The sequence below is a fragment of the Drosophila ficusphila genome, unplaced genomic scaffold (genome assembly GCF_018152265.1).
Source record: "Drosophila ficusphila isolate 14025-0441.05 unplaced genomic scaffold, ASM1815226v1 contig_414, whole genome shotgun sequence".
In the NCBI taxonomy this organism is placed as follows: Eukaryota; Metazoa; Arthropoda; class Insecta; order Diptera; family Drosophilidae; genus Drosophila; species Drosophila ficusphila.
The window spans coordinates 18,695,829-18,711,423 of record NW_025064328.1 but is presented as its reverse complement, the minus strand read 5'-3'; the positions used below and the strand labels follow the sequence as shown (position 1 = coordinate 18,711,423).

The 15,595-nt window shown below is 42.2% G+C and overlaps 6 protein-coding genes across 6 annotated transcripts; 3 read left to right on the top strand and 3 right to left on the bottom strand.

Annotated features, from left to right (window-relative positions):
• Positions 1-1,320: 1,320 nt before the first annotated feature.
• Positions 1,321-3,458, top strand: LOC108093953 (nucleolar protein 9). Its single transcript, XM_017194353.1, is given in 3 exon segments — positions 1,321-1,569; positions 1,626-2,347; positions 2,349-3,458. Coding segments are annotated over 3 exon segments (1,977 nt in total). The 5' UTR covers positions 1,321-1,379; the 3' UTR covers positions 3,414-3,458.
• A 114-nt stretch (positions 3,459-3,572) lies between these two features.
• LOC108093956 (phospholipase A2) lies at positions 3,573-4,721 on the top strand. The gene is made up of 2 exons (XM_017194355.2): positions 3,573-3,961; positions 4,020-4,721. The coding sequence occupies exons 1-2, from the start codon at positions 3,660-3,662 to the stop codon at positions 4,276-4,278; spliced, it is 561 nt and encodes a 186-aa protein (XP_017049844.1). The 5' UTR covers positions 3,573-3,659; the 3' UTR covers positions 4,279-4,721.
• On the bottom strand, positions 4,658-5,404 carry LOC108093957 (phospholipase A2 large subunit). The gene is made up of 2 exons (XM_017194356.2): positions 5,147-5,404; positions 4,658-5,087 (listed from the first exon to the last, which is right to left on the bottom strand). The coding sequence occupies exons 1-2, from the start codon at positions 5,392-5,394 to the stop codon at positions 4,814-4,816; spliced, it is 522 nt and encodes a 173-aa protein (XP_017049845.1). The 5' UTR covers positions 5,395-5,404; the 3' UTR covers positions 4,658-4,813.
• Positions 5,405-5,544: 140 nt separating this feature from the next.
• Positions 5,545-6,522, bottom strand: LOC108093954 (NF-kappa-B inhibitor-interacting Ras-like protein). Its single transcript, XM_017194354.1, has 2 exons — positions 6,338-6,522; positions 5,545-6,277 (listed from the first exon to the last, which is right to left on the bottom strand). The coding sequence occupies exons 1-2, from the start codon at positions 6,449-6,451 to the stop codon at positions 5,786-5,788; spliced, it is 606 nt and encodes a 201-aa protein (XP_017049843.1). The 5' UTR covers positions 6,452-6,522; the 3' UTR covers positions 5,545-5,785.
• Positions 6,523-6,952: 430 nt separating this feature from the next.
• LOC108094035 (dihydroceramide fatty acyl 2-hydroxylase FAH2) lies at positions 6,953-14,017 on the bottom strand. Its single transcript, XM_017194467.1, has 4 exons — positions 13,911-14,017; positions 10,336-10,696; positions 7,738-7,965; positions 6,953-7,657 (listed from the first exon to the last, which is right to left on the bottom strand). Exons 2-4 carry the CDS (start codon positions 10,687-10,689, stop codon positions 7,169-7,171), a joined length of 1,071 nt encoding a protein of 356 aa, XP_017049956.1. The 5' UTR covers positions 10,690-10,696; positions 13,911-14,017; the 3' UTR covers positions 6,953-7,168.
• Positions 8,328-10,334, top strand: LOC108094034. Its single transcript, XM_017194466.2, has 5 exons — positions 8,328-8,519; positions 8,596-9,064; positions 9,121-9,428; positions 9,725-9,883; positions 9,939-10,334. The coding sequence occupies exons 1-5, from the start codon at positions 8,462-8,464 to the stop codon at positions 10,109-10,111; spliced, it is 1,167 nt and encodes a 388-aa protein (XP_017049955.1). The 5' UTR covers positions 8,328-8,461; the 3' UTR covers positions 10,112-10,334.
• Positions 14,018-15,595: the final 1,578 nt, after the last annotated feature.

Sequence of the window (15,595 nt, the reverse complement as noted above, 5' to 3'; positions counted from 1 at the left end):
TGACTGGATGGCCAAGGGCGGTGCTCTTTGATTTGTTTATTGATACTGTAGTTACACTCGGCAGACGTCACCACCCCCATTATCCTGGGGATTCTGGCGTTGCCAGGCGGAGAAGGGAGCACACACGTGTCGTCTGGTCGAGATTGATGGCTCGTCTCTGGTTTCAAAATATTTTGACTTCTTTTATCCGGCGGCGGCTTTTTGCCGATAATTTAATTAACGTCTCTAAAGTGTTGCTCCTTATGCCAAAACTCAGTTTAATGAGGGGACTGCAATTCTCACCATTGTCGAAATGTGAGAAAAATTTTTGCTCTTCTTCTAAGAAAATTGGAACTCAATGAGGATTTATTTTAAACATGGCTCACATACAATTTTGCTGTCTTTCAGCATTAGGAAATCTGCAAAACGCCTTACCGAGGCTTAAAAGGATACAATGCCAACAGAAAATTGAACATGCCTGGATTTCTGTTCTTTGTATTTTTATTATTTGGTCCTTGTGTTGTCAATGTTCTTTTGATGGTTGTAAGGCCCATGACAGATTGGTAACCATTACTTTGAGGGGGTCTAGCAAAAAGTAAGAAAAAGCCACAGCTGTCAACACTTTTTAATTAACTGATAACTGTTTTAGTGATTGGGGCTGGCCAGGTGTGTGTTGGTGGTGGGAGACGCTTCGGGTCAGCAACAACAGCAAGTTGGGGTGATGAGCTGTGATGCGCTCGGCGATCGGGAGAGGAAAATAACACTTTAATCTACTTTCAAAAAATCGGCGCTAAGTCAACCAGTGTTTATTTATCTGAAAATAGTTTTAAAAATATAAGCTACGGTTAGCCTGGTCCTCCAATACGCTGTGAAGACTCCTGCAGACCGGGAGACTGGATCCCGTGAACGAATCCGGAACTGGAGAGCGGACTGCCGGGAATGCTGTGCTGCACGGGATGTCGGGTGTGGAACAACTGAAGGTTACCATAAATAACATATCAAAATTTGTGTACAATTAGTTTGTTTTACTTATTATCCCAACACTGGGTCTATATCATATTTTTCAACATTTCTTTTGAAACGCACAATAATGCATAATGATATGTTCATTTGACTCTAAAAATCTGAACCAAAAAGTATACAATCTATAAATACAAAAACCTTTTTTTTTACTGATTTATATGGAATTAATAATAAATGAAGTATGATAAATACATTTAAATAAAATTTAAATTTAACCGCAAATGGGCGAAACATCGATTCATCGTCATAATATATCGAGCAGTGTGACCCTTTTGTCACAAAGTAGTATATTTTGCTTTGTATTTTGGTATATTTTTGAGCAGCGTGTTCTGGCGCACGTTGAAAGTACATTTTAATTTTAATTTTACAGAATCAGGATGGAATCAGATGGCAACTCAAAACGCAAGCGGCCCAAAAAGAAAGGGAATCGCTTTATGCGAAACGCTAAGGGATTTGCCAAGCAGGGCATCTTCGGCCGGGGCACTCACATTGACGATGAGCAGTTTAATTACTTCATCAACATTCTGGATGCTATGAAGGTGGGATTCGAGGATGTGGAGGAGCGAGGTGAGTGAATGAAATCCAACGTAAACATCAGCTTTAATTGCCCACGTTAACCGCAGTAAACATGGCCAACAATGTATTTGAGCAGACCCACGACCAGGAAATCCACCTGGCCTCCAATCAAATCGTGTCCAAGGCGCTGGAATCCCTGGTTGGATTCGTGGACGATGTCCAGATAGAGCGGTACTTCAGTAAATTTGGCGAGAGTCTGCGGCCGATGTGTTCGGACAGATTTGCCTCACACGTCCTACAGAAAATGGTAGAGATCGCCTTTCTTCGTGGAGTGGGCAAGTCAGCTGTCCAGGTGACCAGCGATGCAGCTACGTCCAACAAACGGGCCAAGCCGGATGCAGCCCAAGTGGAAGAGGAGTACAACCTTGAGGCAGAGTTCAGTGAAGATCACCGTGAGAAGTGCAGACAGTTTGTGCTACGTATATCGAAGTTTATGCTAAACAATTTGGAGGACTTTGTTTGGGACACGTGCGCCAGTCACATCATGCGCACTTGCATACTTTGCCTGGTGGGTATGCACGTGCCTAAGATCGCTTTCGAGAAGGGAGGCACCGAGATGGCCAAGCACCGAAAGCTGTACTCGGTGCCAGATGAATGGCAGGATGTGATGAAAGAGTTTCCCCAACGTCTGGAGATGTGGCCCCAGTTTACGGACTTTCCCTACCAGGAGCACTCTTCAAGTCTGCTGGGCGTTATTTGTTTGGCGCTGAGTGTTGCGGACAAAAGCATGCTTAAGCACTTTGCAAAGAAAATCCTCACGATCGGGCTTTTTGAAACCGAACGATGATAACGAGGAAAAGAAGGACATAGACACCAAAATCGAAATTAAAGACGAGGATGATGAGGAGACGGAGAAGCCGGAAGAAGACACAGAAAAGAAACAAGCTGAGCCCGTTTTACCTAAAGTTTTTCACCACCAGAGCTCTGTCATTCTGCTCGAAACTATTTTAAGCGTGGCAGGAGCCAAGCTGCTGACCCAACTGTATGCCATGCTCTTCTGCAACCGCATAGGCTTCCTGGCTCAGCAGGCGGGAACTAATTTTTCAGTCCAGCGGCTGCTCCAGCACATTAAAGAGGTCCCCGATTTCGAGTCAGTCTTTACCGAACTTCAACCCCATGTGGAGGAACTACTCAAAATGGGATACACTGGCGTGGTATCCGCTCTTAGTGCCGCGTGCCTGCGGCTGGGCACCAAGCAGGCTCAAATGATAGCCGCTCTGCAAAGCGCCCTTCATGTCAGTGGCGACAAGGAAAAGGCGAAGCTCTTCTTCAGTTGCCTAATCAAGTTGAAGCCCTTTGAAGTAGTCGGCAGCGACGAGTCGGGTTTCGTTCACCTGCACGGGTCGCTCATTGCCCAGCACGTGCTGCAGTTTAACAAGCCCATCTTCCTGGTAAACTGTATCCTCGATCTGCCCGCTACCCAGCTGGCTCAGGTTTTCAACACACCCAACGGCTCTCATATTGTGGATGCCTTCATGCAGAGCAAGTTCATTGGCGAAAAATCACGAGAGCGTCTAATTCGCCAGCTGGATGGCTTTTACGTTGACTTGGCCATCACGCGGCATGGTTCCCGGGTCTTCGAACAGTGCTTTAAGGCCTCGCAGGAGGCGCAGAAGCTGCGCATGGCTAAGGAACTGTTTTCCAAGGCCAATATGCTTAAAGGTTCTCCCCACGGCCGGATCATCTACACAAAGTACCGTCTAGACACATACAAGCTCTCGCCAAGCCAGTGGCAGGAAAGTTTGTCAAAAAATCTGGACGCCGAGGAGCCAAAGGATTCGAAACGAAAAAAGGCCAAGTCAGCTACCGAAGCTTTTAAGGACATTCTTAGTTAGAAGCTAGGCAACTTTAGCAAATAAACTGCATCTTCATTAATGTAATAGTTTGTGCCTATTTTGAACTTGTGGTAGAATATTGTAAATAAGAGAATTACGATTCCATAAGAGCCAATGATTAAGTTGTCTGATTTCGGAGGAAAAAAACATTTTGTTTTAGTATTGTAAGGCGGTCTTATCATTCGTGTGTAGCAGCTGGATCGAACGGCTCATGCTCAGTTGTATTACGACAGGCAAAGCTTAAAGATGTGGTTGTTGCGTGTTGTGCTTGCATGTCTCCCTCTTTCGGTGGCATGGGCCTTTGGCGACGAAGCTATTTTTGAGGATGAGGACATCTATAACCAGGCGCTGCCTCCAGTCCCGCATACGGGCATCACGGTGCCCGGAACTAATTGGTGCGGTCCGGGCAACACGGCAGCCAACTACGAAGATCTTGGCCGGGAGCGTGAGACTGACAAGTGCTGTAGGGCCCATGACCATTGCGACGAGATCATCGAGTCCCACGGTGCGCTTCACGGATTGCCCACCAACACGGACTGGTTTCCAATGTAAGTGGAAGGTCTCAAACAATCCTTATCGATTTTTTTACCGCCTCACTCGATTTAGCCTCAAGTGCACCTGCGAACAGGAGTTCATTAACTGCCTTCAGGCGGTGAACAGCATTACTTCCAAAACCCTTGGCCGGATTTACTATGGTAGCAGGAGCAGGTGCTTCGCCAACGGATATCCCACCACCGGATGCAAGCAGTACCAGGAGGGCACCTTCCGCAAGCGCTGCATCCGTTATCAGGTGGACAAGTCCAACGCCAAGATTTGGCAGTTCTACGACATGCCATTTTTTACGATTCCAGCGAGAAGTGGATGACCCCACAACGAAGATTTATACAAAATAGGAATTTGCCTTTGCCACAACGAAGGTTTATAAACAAAATAGGAATTTGCCTTTGCTTATTTGAATTTTCTTTACATGTTTAAATTGTTTTAACAAAACTAACAATCAAATAAAACAGCCTTTATAAAATATATTTATTATGTTTTCAAAGCGCATAGCCCATTTCAAAAAATTTATGTAAAGTGTTCGTTAGCTGTTTAGAAATTGTTGTTCTGAAACCTAATAAATTTTTTTTTAAAAAAGCAATCCATATAAATTTGTAAAAATAATTTCAAAAATGTTAGTTTTTGCAAAATGGTTTTTAAATTTATAGCGTCGTTATAATTAATGGAAAGCTGGATAGCTGGAAAGCTTTACTTTTTTATAAAATGTTTTAATCTTTTATTAATGACCAAATAAATGTAATTACACTCGTACTTGCACATTCTAATTCTTAATCATAATAGATTTCTACACGCAATCCGTTTTGTATACAATCGAAGTCTTATCGCCCTGCAGATGTCGAAGTTCAGTCTCGGGAGTCCTCTACGCTCGCACTTATGTGTGTGTAGAGTGCCAAGTCGTAGAACTGCCAGCGCTTGGGCTGACCTTGGTCCACTCGGTAGCTGAGACATCGTGTCTCGAACAAGTCAGCTTGCTTCTCGCGACAGGAAACGATAGGGTGCCCGTAGCCGAAGCATACCTCCTTGGTATGAAAGTAAATCCTGCCAAGAGCCAAGGAGTGTCCATTGTGCAGAGCAGAGAGACAACTCCGGAAAGCTGACTCACAGGCGCACGAAAATCTGCAGGAGGATTGACACACAAGTCGAGTCAAACGTTCATTTAATCGCAATTTTCTTACATGGGGAATATGCCGTCGTTCGTCAAGCCATAGGCCTCCTCTTTCGGTGGAATCCTCTCGTCACAGTTGTCGTGTGCCCGACAGCAAATGTCCACTTCTCGCTCAGTGCCCAGGTCGTCATAATTTTCGGCCAGGTTTCCGGGCCCACACCATCGAGTGCCCGGCACTGTAATGCCCATTCCGAAAGCCACATGAGCGGCTGAGATCGGCACGAGTAAAGCAATTAAAAAGGCAGCACGGAAAATCATTGCTCGCGATGAAGAGGCCTACAATCGACTGATCTGATCCAAACGGATTTCCGCAGAGTAAAAATTTGGGTTTGTTATTTAATCACTACGCCTTCGTTAGAGCTTTGATTGAACGCTGAATACTGATAACTGATTATAATGCTCTCCCAATGAGATAAGACATTTGGGTGTAATAAATACTAGATACAATTAGACACACACAAACAGATAGTCATAAGTACAAGTGGCTCGAGCTCAGGCCCACATTGAAGCTCAGTGTTAATACAAGGCAAGTAAACACTAGTTAGATTAATAGTACAAGTACAGTTAGGGGAATCCCACAAGCAAATCTTTTGGAAGCCCCCTGAATAAAACTTAAATATTATAGCTCCCGTCATGGTTATCAGATCACTTAGGCCTCGCTCTTCTGCCGGTTTTGCATCACCTGTCGCAGCTGAGGGAAGGTGCTCTTCGTCTGTGTTGGATGCAGGCGGGCGCACAGCGAAGTGAAGGGCTCATATAGGGAAGGCCGTTCCATCGCGTTCACCGTATAGTGTTTGATGCGCTCCCGTTGGCACCATATGTTGGCGCGGTCCATGACCTTTTCCACGGGATTGGGAGCTGCTCGTGCCCGCACATTGGCCAACACCACGACGGGAATCTCCTTCTTCTCCTTGTGCTTCTCGATGTCAGTCTTAATATCGGCCAGCATGTCCAGGCTGCGCGGATCCATAGGGTCGTAGACCAAAACGAAGGCGTCCGGAAACTGAAGGTAATGACGCGGCAGCTGCTGCTGTTCGCCCTGCAGTCCGGCAGTGTCGTAGATGCGCAGGGTCTCTCGTGCTCCACCCCTTCCCGTGTCCACACTGGCAACGTAGATGTCCTCGATGGTGGGATGAAGTTCCTGTAATTAAATTCCGATGTTGAGCCCTATTTCTTTGGGCTTGCCCAGCGGGCAACTTACTGTTTCCGGATTGACGTGCCCATAGACCAGCTGCTCGATGAGCGCTGTTTTGCCCACGCCCTTCATTCCGCAAACCAGCACTTTGCCGACCTTGCCGATCTTGGCATTTAGCATTTTTCCAGCAGCAGAATTGGGGGCCCCAAAAAAAATAAACAAAACTTTCGCTGGGTATTTGCCAGTGTGACCAAGTGTCTCCAGCGAAATCATAGCTGTCTTTCGATTTAAGTTGCCAATAACCGATGGAAAAATGGCGCTAAATTTGAACAGGTGGATTGAGAAATAATTAAAAATGGCAATGACCATTAAAAGGTTGCTAATTAACTATCATAGATTCATGCTTATTTTTCGAAATACCTGCTTTAATTTTTAAGTAAATATTAAAAGTCTTACCAGCTTTGGTTCGCATTTTTAAATAATGCGAAGAACAAAGATTTTCAAGTTGAACAACACAGTTTCAAGAACAACAAATAAATTCAACTATCTTTTTATTAGTTAACATATTAGAGACTGATATGTTTTGTGTTCAGTTTCCTAATTTTGAATACTTAACCTAAGCCGTAATCGCAGTTTTTAGTGATTTGCAATACAAATACGTTTTTGAAAAGAGGTGGTCGATTCTTTCTTTGGTATCATTGGAAGTTTATTCCTGTTAAAAAGAAATCAGTATAAGACTTACAAAATATTTTTAATCCTAATACTTAATTATGACCGTATACAAAACGAATGTAGCCCCTTTGATTGCATTTTTTGATCGGTCTGCAACTTTGTTGCATTCATTTACCGAGTTTAATTTGTTCTGTAGTGGCACTGTTTTGTAGCCTGTGATTGCGGCTAGGACCAGCGCAGTTGGTACCTCAGCTTGCGAAGGTGAATCCTTGTTCTAAAGACGACGTCCCACAACGGACTGCTGATGCCGTATCCAAGAGTTTGGTGCGAGAAGTGATGGTGGTGGTGGTACCGCTTCATGTGTACGAAGGCGGCTGTGGAGGGATTGCCGTAGTGAAGGTAGTAGTGAATCATGTCGTAGCATAGATAACCGGTCAGGGCTCCGCAAAGGACCATGCGGGAATGCGAAAGGACAAAGGAGAGAGGCGTGTAAATGATCGCGGCGAGCAGTGCTCCCGGAAGAGGCGGGAACACCAGTCGCATCGGATCGAAGGGCACCTTGTGGTGCAGTCCGTGGATCATGAAGTGGAACGTGCATATCCATTTGCCACTGTTGCTGTTCAGCTTTACGTGAAACACCCAGCGGTGGAGTGTATACTCCAGGAAGGACCACAGAAGCACACCGCACAAGAAGTATCCAAAGAGTATCGCAAGCTTAAATAGATAAGATTTTTACTTAGTTGAAAAAGTTTATACCAGAAGGGGATTCAATCATTATCTGAATGACTTCTCACCTGGTTTTTATACTGCCAGCTGCTGGTAATTTCTTCCAATCCACTCTTAATAATCACCGGGATCCAGAATGTGGGCACCAACCACCATGGCGTCTTTGTGCACATCTCCAAGTACCAAGGCCCAAAGAGCCGAAGAGGTCTGTCCACCGGCTTGTGCACCCACTCATCGTAACACTCGGTTATGTTGGCGATCTGCGGAAGCATAGGCTTGGACCAATCTACCAAGTGCTGAAATATATAGTTCAACAATGTCAATTAAAATAGTCTTCATCACCCATTTTATTCTAATTACCTAACCAATTTAAGCTACTGTTGTTATCTATTTTTTTTTTTAACAAAATAAATAACATTTTTTGCAGTTTCATTTTTTTTTTATAAGAAATATTTAAAATATATAAAAGGAAAGTCGAAAATGTTCCGAACAATTAGGTAATGGTTAAAGTTTTCTAAAAAAATGACTAAGTATTTTATTTTAGGAATTAATAAAAAAATTCCGATGTGAAATACCCTTTATATCTGTAAGTGTTACCAACCGCAACACCTGATACAAAAATACTTATATCGGTTATCGATAAGCAGATAAAGTCATAAGCAGCTGGTTCAAAACTGTCATTTAAACCTGTCCAGTACTTTACACATAACGACGCAGTTTCCACTCGCCGTAGACAAAAGTAGATTTCTCTAACTCCAGTCGCCTTGCTAATTCTCCGGGAGCAGGTTGACCATGTCGAATACATCAGTACGCCCGATCCCAACGCTGAAGGGCATCTTTTCGGTGCCGCGTAAGATACCATTTTCCAAACAGTCAATCAGCCATGGCAACCAGTTGGTAATTTGTTTTGGTCTCCGTTCCCACAGGCGTCACGCAATCCCGTAACTTCCTCAAGGAAAATAAGGTGAGCCTTCGTTCGCTGGAGAAGAGCACCAGCCAGAAGTTGGCCGCCAAGGAGCCGGTACGTCCCAAATGGATGCCCCAGTTACGACGTACTTCCTCAGAAATTAAGGAGTCTAAGGCGGAAAAGCCACCAGCTAGGTTAAAAGCTGCACAACAGAACTCGTTGCAGAACACCCGAAGCAGCTCACGTTCACAGCACCAGTTGGCCGTGGCCATTCCTGCGGATGGTGAACGGTTTGATGGCCTCGAGGAGCGCAATCCCATTCTTTATGATCCCTCCGAGGAGGTGGAGGCGGAGAACTTTTTTGAGCCTTCGTCAGACCCGCTCTCTGATCGCTGCCAATCTTGTGGCACCAATCGCAGTTCCACTAGCATCGGGATTCAGACCGAGGACATTACGGATGAACTATACCTCACAAACGCGCTTAAAAAGTAGCTTTTCTTTGGTTGAAGTTAAGGGTATATTAAATGATTCCGCCGTTCTTTAGATGCAGTTTCGATGGCAGATCTGTGATCGAGGAGCCACGCACTAAGTACGAAGATACCGACAGACCATTTCGGTATGAAAACGAGGAGGAACTGGAACAACTGCCGCTGTCGGCCCGCTCGAACTCCTCAAAGCAGAGCCGTTTTCACATGTCGGAAATGGAGGCAATGCCCATGACTGAGACTGAGCCCATAAACTATGGAGCTTCGGACGATGAGGCACCACTTAGTGCCCGTAGCCGTTTTACAACGGCATCCAATGTAACAAATATCACTTCCAAGTCCAAGCGTCGTGAGCATAAGCTGGGATGTAAGTATATCTCTTAAATGGAACTTGTGGTCCTACATTTCGAAAAATATATCTTAAATGTGTATTTTTATTTAAATAGTTGTCTTAAAAGAATCAAGTATCTTCGTAAAATTCTATTTCATTTAAACCATTTTTTGAGTTAAACCATTCTAATGAAATCCAACTTTGTGTGTTTTTAAGGGCATGGCATAAAACCATATATCTTATAATCCAATTTACCATTCTATACAGTGTACATTTTTAAATACTTTTTTGTAAATTTGTACTTAATCAAAAACGTTCTGGAAACTCGACAGCTCGAGATGAGGTACGTCTACCGCGTTACCTGGAGAAACAGAAGCGAGAAAAGGCGGTGGCCAAGCAACTTGCCGATTCCCAGGACCCCGACTGTCCGCGCGGCCATGTTCTGCTTAGCGATCAGGATCGACTGACCCACCTAACCAATGCGCAGAAGCGTGAGTAAAATAATATATATATTTGCACATTTTAAAAATCTGTTGTTTTGAACAGGCTACGACCTTCTCGTCAATGAGCTAAATCACATGCCCATGACTGCGCAGACCTTACGGGTGCGAAACCGTAAAGCAGAGATTGACAAGGAGTTAACCAACGTGGAAGAGGACATTCGCATATACTCGAAGGCAAAGGTCTTCGTGCTAGCCAACAAGTCTCGCCACCTCTAAGGACTCGTGCAGCTCCAAAAATCTTCAAACGTTCCAACGACTGACTAAGCTTCAAGGAACATGGAATTCCCCTGACGAGTGTTCCTTTAAAGCGTGCCTTACGTTAATTATATATTTTTTAGCTGTGCCTTGGATTACAGAGATCATTGAAAACACTCTGCCAACGTTCGATCCTTGCAGCCAGCAACTAGTGTTATAAATTAAACGCAGCTCATCAAACTTACCTCCATGCTCTCGTCCGTATGGTTGTTGTTCTTGTCCTCGGTTTCTTTGACACGTTGTCGTATGGTTCCATTACTTTCATCAAGATCTGCTTCTTTTTGGGCAAACTTTGTGTTTTGGTAGTCCTCGGGGTCAATTTTATACTCTTTCATAAGGTACATAGCCGCATCCGAATGTGGCGGGGCCTTCATAAAGCGACCCGTCATGTCTCCATTGTTGAGACCCTTCAGGGTGTTTATGCCCCCCGGATGCTTGTGCATAAACCTGGACAAGTCGTAATACTGCTGGCGATATTTCACTATGTACTTGTTGTCTGCTTCCGCTTTCTTCTGCGTTTCCATGTCGTCGGTATTCATTTGGCAACTGCAATGAGTGAAAAATCGGATAAGCAAGTGTTCTTCCTTGGCCAAAGTAAATAGTAACAGGTTATCAACGAAATTAATTACTTTGCGTGCCTCCCAGCAACACGATGTCATATTGTTTATCCTCCTATCGTCTGTATCAGACACGGTCAATTAAATGTGTAATGCGCTACGAGTATTTTTATCAATGCACTCAATATTTATGTGGTCATTTTTGGCCTGTGTAAGCAGCACTATCTCCAACTTAATTAAACATCGTTTATTTGCAGGTTATTTAGTGACTTAATCCAATTTTCTTTACAAATAATAAGTAAATAAACATGGAGCACAAGCCGTTCAACTTAAATCTATACAATGGCGATCAGTAACTATACGCTCATATAATTTCTGTCAGAACTTTGCAATAAAATTATAGAGCCTGAAATATATGGTAAGATTCCATTTTTTTGTCACATTTTGTATTTTCCTGCAATACTGTAATCATGGTATAGAGCCATTAAGTAAATGGGAATTAAAAATTTGTAGGTGAAATTTCCTTTATGGTAAATAAGGGTTATTTAAAATTTTAAAAAATGTATAAAACTTAAATTTTTATAAGATACCTTGTAAGTGGACCTTTATAACCATATATACCCCTTTTGTTCCCTATAGAATTGAATATGTGCTTCCCAAATCAGAAAAAGTAATCTCAGTGTCAAGTGGGGCATTAGTACGCACAAGAAAGAACCCCTAGCTTCAGCGACCTCAAGCTTATACATATTTGCTTGCTATTAGTGTATATAAAATGACAATGTTATAATAACCTACTTTTATGGCGATTAGCAAAAATTGTTTCTGAACTACACCTAGTTCTCCTCTTGCTATTTTAAACTTTCCATTATTACCTAATTGTTTCTATGACAGCTACACGATAAACCAAATGTAGAGCTATTTGCACGGATGTGCAACAATTTTACATTGGTTTTTTTTAAATTTCTCCATCCGATTTTATGAAATTGAATTGTACAAATTCAAGAATCCATGAAATTAAGTTATAAACAATAACATTGTACATTTTTTTCCATCCTCATATGATATTGTCATCCGATTTAGGCCGTTCTAACATATGTATAATACTCTATATTTCTTGGAAAAACTTCAACTTTAAGCGAGCTTTCCCTAAACTTCGAAACAGGCAAAGGTCTGTCCGGGCCATGTATTAACTCAGATGGTGATGCTGATCAAAAATATGGGTCTTTATGGGTTGAAAGTTACTCCTTTACTTAATTGTAAACCGAAACAAAAGGAACCAGGTTTCATTTGATTAACACTATCAATGGTACCAAGGTTCATTTTGGCTAATTGCTCGATTTCATGATAATTGCGAAATACCTGAAGAATTCACATTCGACAATAAATCAGAGGTCGCTTTTACGACGAAGTTTTAGTCATTGGTTTCAGCGAAACAAAAAGGGTTACTTTGATACCAAAAGTTTATAAATAGTTTTAATTTATACAGGTCTTATATTTTTTTAGTTGATTCGTAATATTTCTTTCCTCTTTCCTCTTTTCCTTTTAATTGTATTGCTTAATGGTGTAGTGCAACACACTAATTATTTCGCTGCATTTATAACGAAAATAATTCATTTAAAATTTGTCCAGATTGTTCTTAAGATGTATGATTTTTGTTTTCAATGTCTTGATTATACCAATATATGTATAAACATACTTCGTTTACTTCATCTCCCAGTCCCTAAAAAATTTCGATTCTAAAATGTAATTTTTAAGTTGTAAATAGTGTTAATTGTGTAACAAATTTTGAATATTATTAAAACTTTACCCATAACAGAGTCTTGCCAATATGAACGTTGTTAACTTCATCTTGACGCAACCAATACATATTAAGCAAGTCAAGTACTTAAATCAGAATAACTCGAACTTGGTCGTTTTACGGTATGATTTGATCCTAAAATTTGGTCAGTACTCCAATTCCTTTTACAACTGCTTTAAGATAAGACTTCATTTGTTTTGTAATTAACAACTTAACTAACAACTTAGGAAACTTGGTTCCTAGAGAGTTGTTGTAAACTAAATCTTTATATTCTAATAAACTCCATGAGCGATTGATGAGCAGTGTTATCTGTATCATATCAGATAAGCTTCGATTTAAAGAGAAATTTTAAGTCAACACCTGTCGGATTCTTATCGAGGGCACTATAAATATCAAAAATGTTCATATTGGTGTGGGAAAAGTTTAGAAGCCAGCACGCTTGCATTTGTTTAATTGTTTCGGTAATCGATGCAATTACAGCGATTAGCCCAAGTCAATTGCAGGCCGTAATTGCAACGTGCAGTGAAATGCAGAATTTGCTCTGAAGGAATCTATTTGCCGTCTGGCGGAGAAGTGGGTGTGCTGCATCAAGTGAACTTGGCATTCCCACTGTGCGCCAGATGTTGGTTTCCACAGATGAGTGCCAATATGGGATCCGCACAAACATTTCCATTCTTTTGGTGGCCGTGGCCGGGGACTTTGCCTTCGGTCTACGCGCCAACTTAAGCGTAAGCCATTTCACCGACGATGTTGCCCCGTCTGTGGCCCAGGGTCTATATAGTTTTGCTTATCAATTCCGATAGGAGAGCCTGTAAGCGCGGGGATTTGGTGTGGACGAGTGGGAGTAGACGGGTCGTTTGTCAAAGTCGCAAGTGGTAAGTCCCAAATCGGGGTGCTCCGATAGAGGGTGGAGCAGGTGCTCTGACTCAGCCTCGGGCCTGGGGCTGCGTCACATTGATTAATAGCTTATATCTGACACCTATGCGGATAGGCTGGGCACTATCTGCCCGTCCTCATATCTGCTCGCAGACCTTTCCAACACACCACTTCCAGTTCGGGGACCATTGACGGATACATCAAACGAAGTCCCCCACTCGTGTTTACACGCGCTTAATGGGCTTTGTCTAGGGAGTGATAATGGCAAGCAAAGCTTTATCTATCCGGGTTAGCTATGCCCTGTATAAGCCAGTGGGTCGAAACCAACGGTCTGGACGGGTTGGGGGTATCTTATCACTGGCGATGACAAAATATTGAAAAATGCTTGCACCGAGATAGTTGACTATCATAACTCTTTAGCAACGCTAAGTTCCAAACATTTGAGCTTTTTCGCACACTTTTTTTCTTGTAGTTCACCCCGACAATTTGCATAATTTTAGAGGCTAGTACTGGTTGATTATTTATTTACCGAGGACGCAGGGCTAAGAACAAAATACTAGGGTATAGACCGGGTTTCCAATCGGCAGCGGAGCCTCGGACCGTACGCAATGCAACGCAACTCACGACTGAACTATGGTACAAAGGCCCACCCACCCAACACTTCCGTACCGTCGACCGAAACGCCGACTGCGCGGCTCAGAGCTATCTAGCCGCTAGACTCTAGGTGCTAGTAACTAGCTCTACCTCTGTCTTCTTACCATTCCAGCCATGGGAGCTCCTGGCGCTGCCACAAAACAAGCGGACCACGCAGTATAAGCGATAAGATAAACAAAGCTGGAATAGTTATAGTTATGATAAAGTTCTCTCCGATGAGAGAGAGATTGCCCGTTCATGCTTACCGGCTTTCTGCGGTCGAAATGTACCAAGTTCTTATCGGACGGTTTGCAATAAACACTGTATAACCCACTATCGCCGCGTGTTCCAATTTTGCTAAACAATCCTGACGTAGATCCCAATAACGATAAATGAAGACTGGAATAGCCATGCCGAAAATGATTCCTGAATGAGTCACTGCGTATTATAACTTTGATTTTAACCATTTGAAATGAGTCACCTCAAAATACCATGTCCTAATAGGTTTTATGATTACTCAGTCACAATTTAGCACTTATTAAAACACAGAATCGATTAGCTGATAGTAAAGTATTTGCAATTCAACATTAAAATTAAGAAGTGTTCCTGAAATCATTTATATATCATTTATCCATTTAGAGTTTTAACATTAACATAAAAATTATGATTTGTTTGGAAAGTACAAAAAATATTTGGATTTTTAAGAATATTGTAATGAATGTTAAGATATATATTTTTTTAGTATTTTTACAATGACATTTTATAATTTTAAAAAGATTAAAGAAGCATTAGCAACCTTGTGACTGGATGTTTCCATTTACACGAGAGTGTGTTAAACGATTTCTAGAAAAGATGTATTGAAACCCTATAGGTCTATTGCTTCAACAGAAATAAGTAGTTTGCCCTTCTGACATTAGTCGATTAAGTGGTTAAGGCAGGCCCTACTGGGAGTTTGGAAAAGCAACATTTGCTTGATGAATTTATAAGGCATCGCTGCGGGCTGGAAACCGCGGAGTAACCCAGATACCTTTGTCTATTGTAGTAAGCACTAACTACATTAGATGCACTCAGATAAAAGTGCCTTGGAAATTTATTTAGATATTCAGATAAATAACCAATATTCTACCGCCACAAAAATTCCTTGGAGGCGGATACCACAAGTAGCTTTTTTAAGCTAAGGGGATATTTGCAATGCAAACGCCTTTACGTTCTCAGAGCAAAGCCAAAAGACCAGTTTGCGGGTGGTTTTGGCCTTCAGAAATGTCCAATGTCTAGACCAACTATTTTGCTTTTAAGGGCAAGGGTTTGGATGTGGCCACCTGTTATTTCCAAACTATAATAGACAATATCGTAGTTAATAATACTCGTTGAGCAAAGTCTAGTTCAAAGTTGAAAGTGTTATTTAAAGATTGAACTTGCTTAAATGGCAGCCATATAAGTTCTAGAATACGCTTACGCAATTTTTAAATATTAAACATTGTGCGTGCATTTATCCCCTTAACAATTATAATATCGACTTAACCGGAGGAAAATCAAATTGATTGACTTGGGTGTTGACTACTTTCGATAAGGTATCAACTC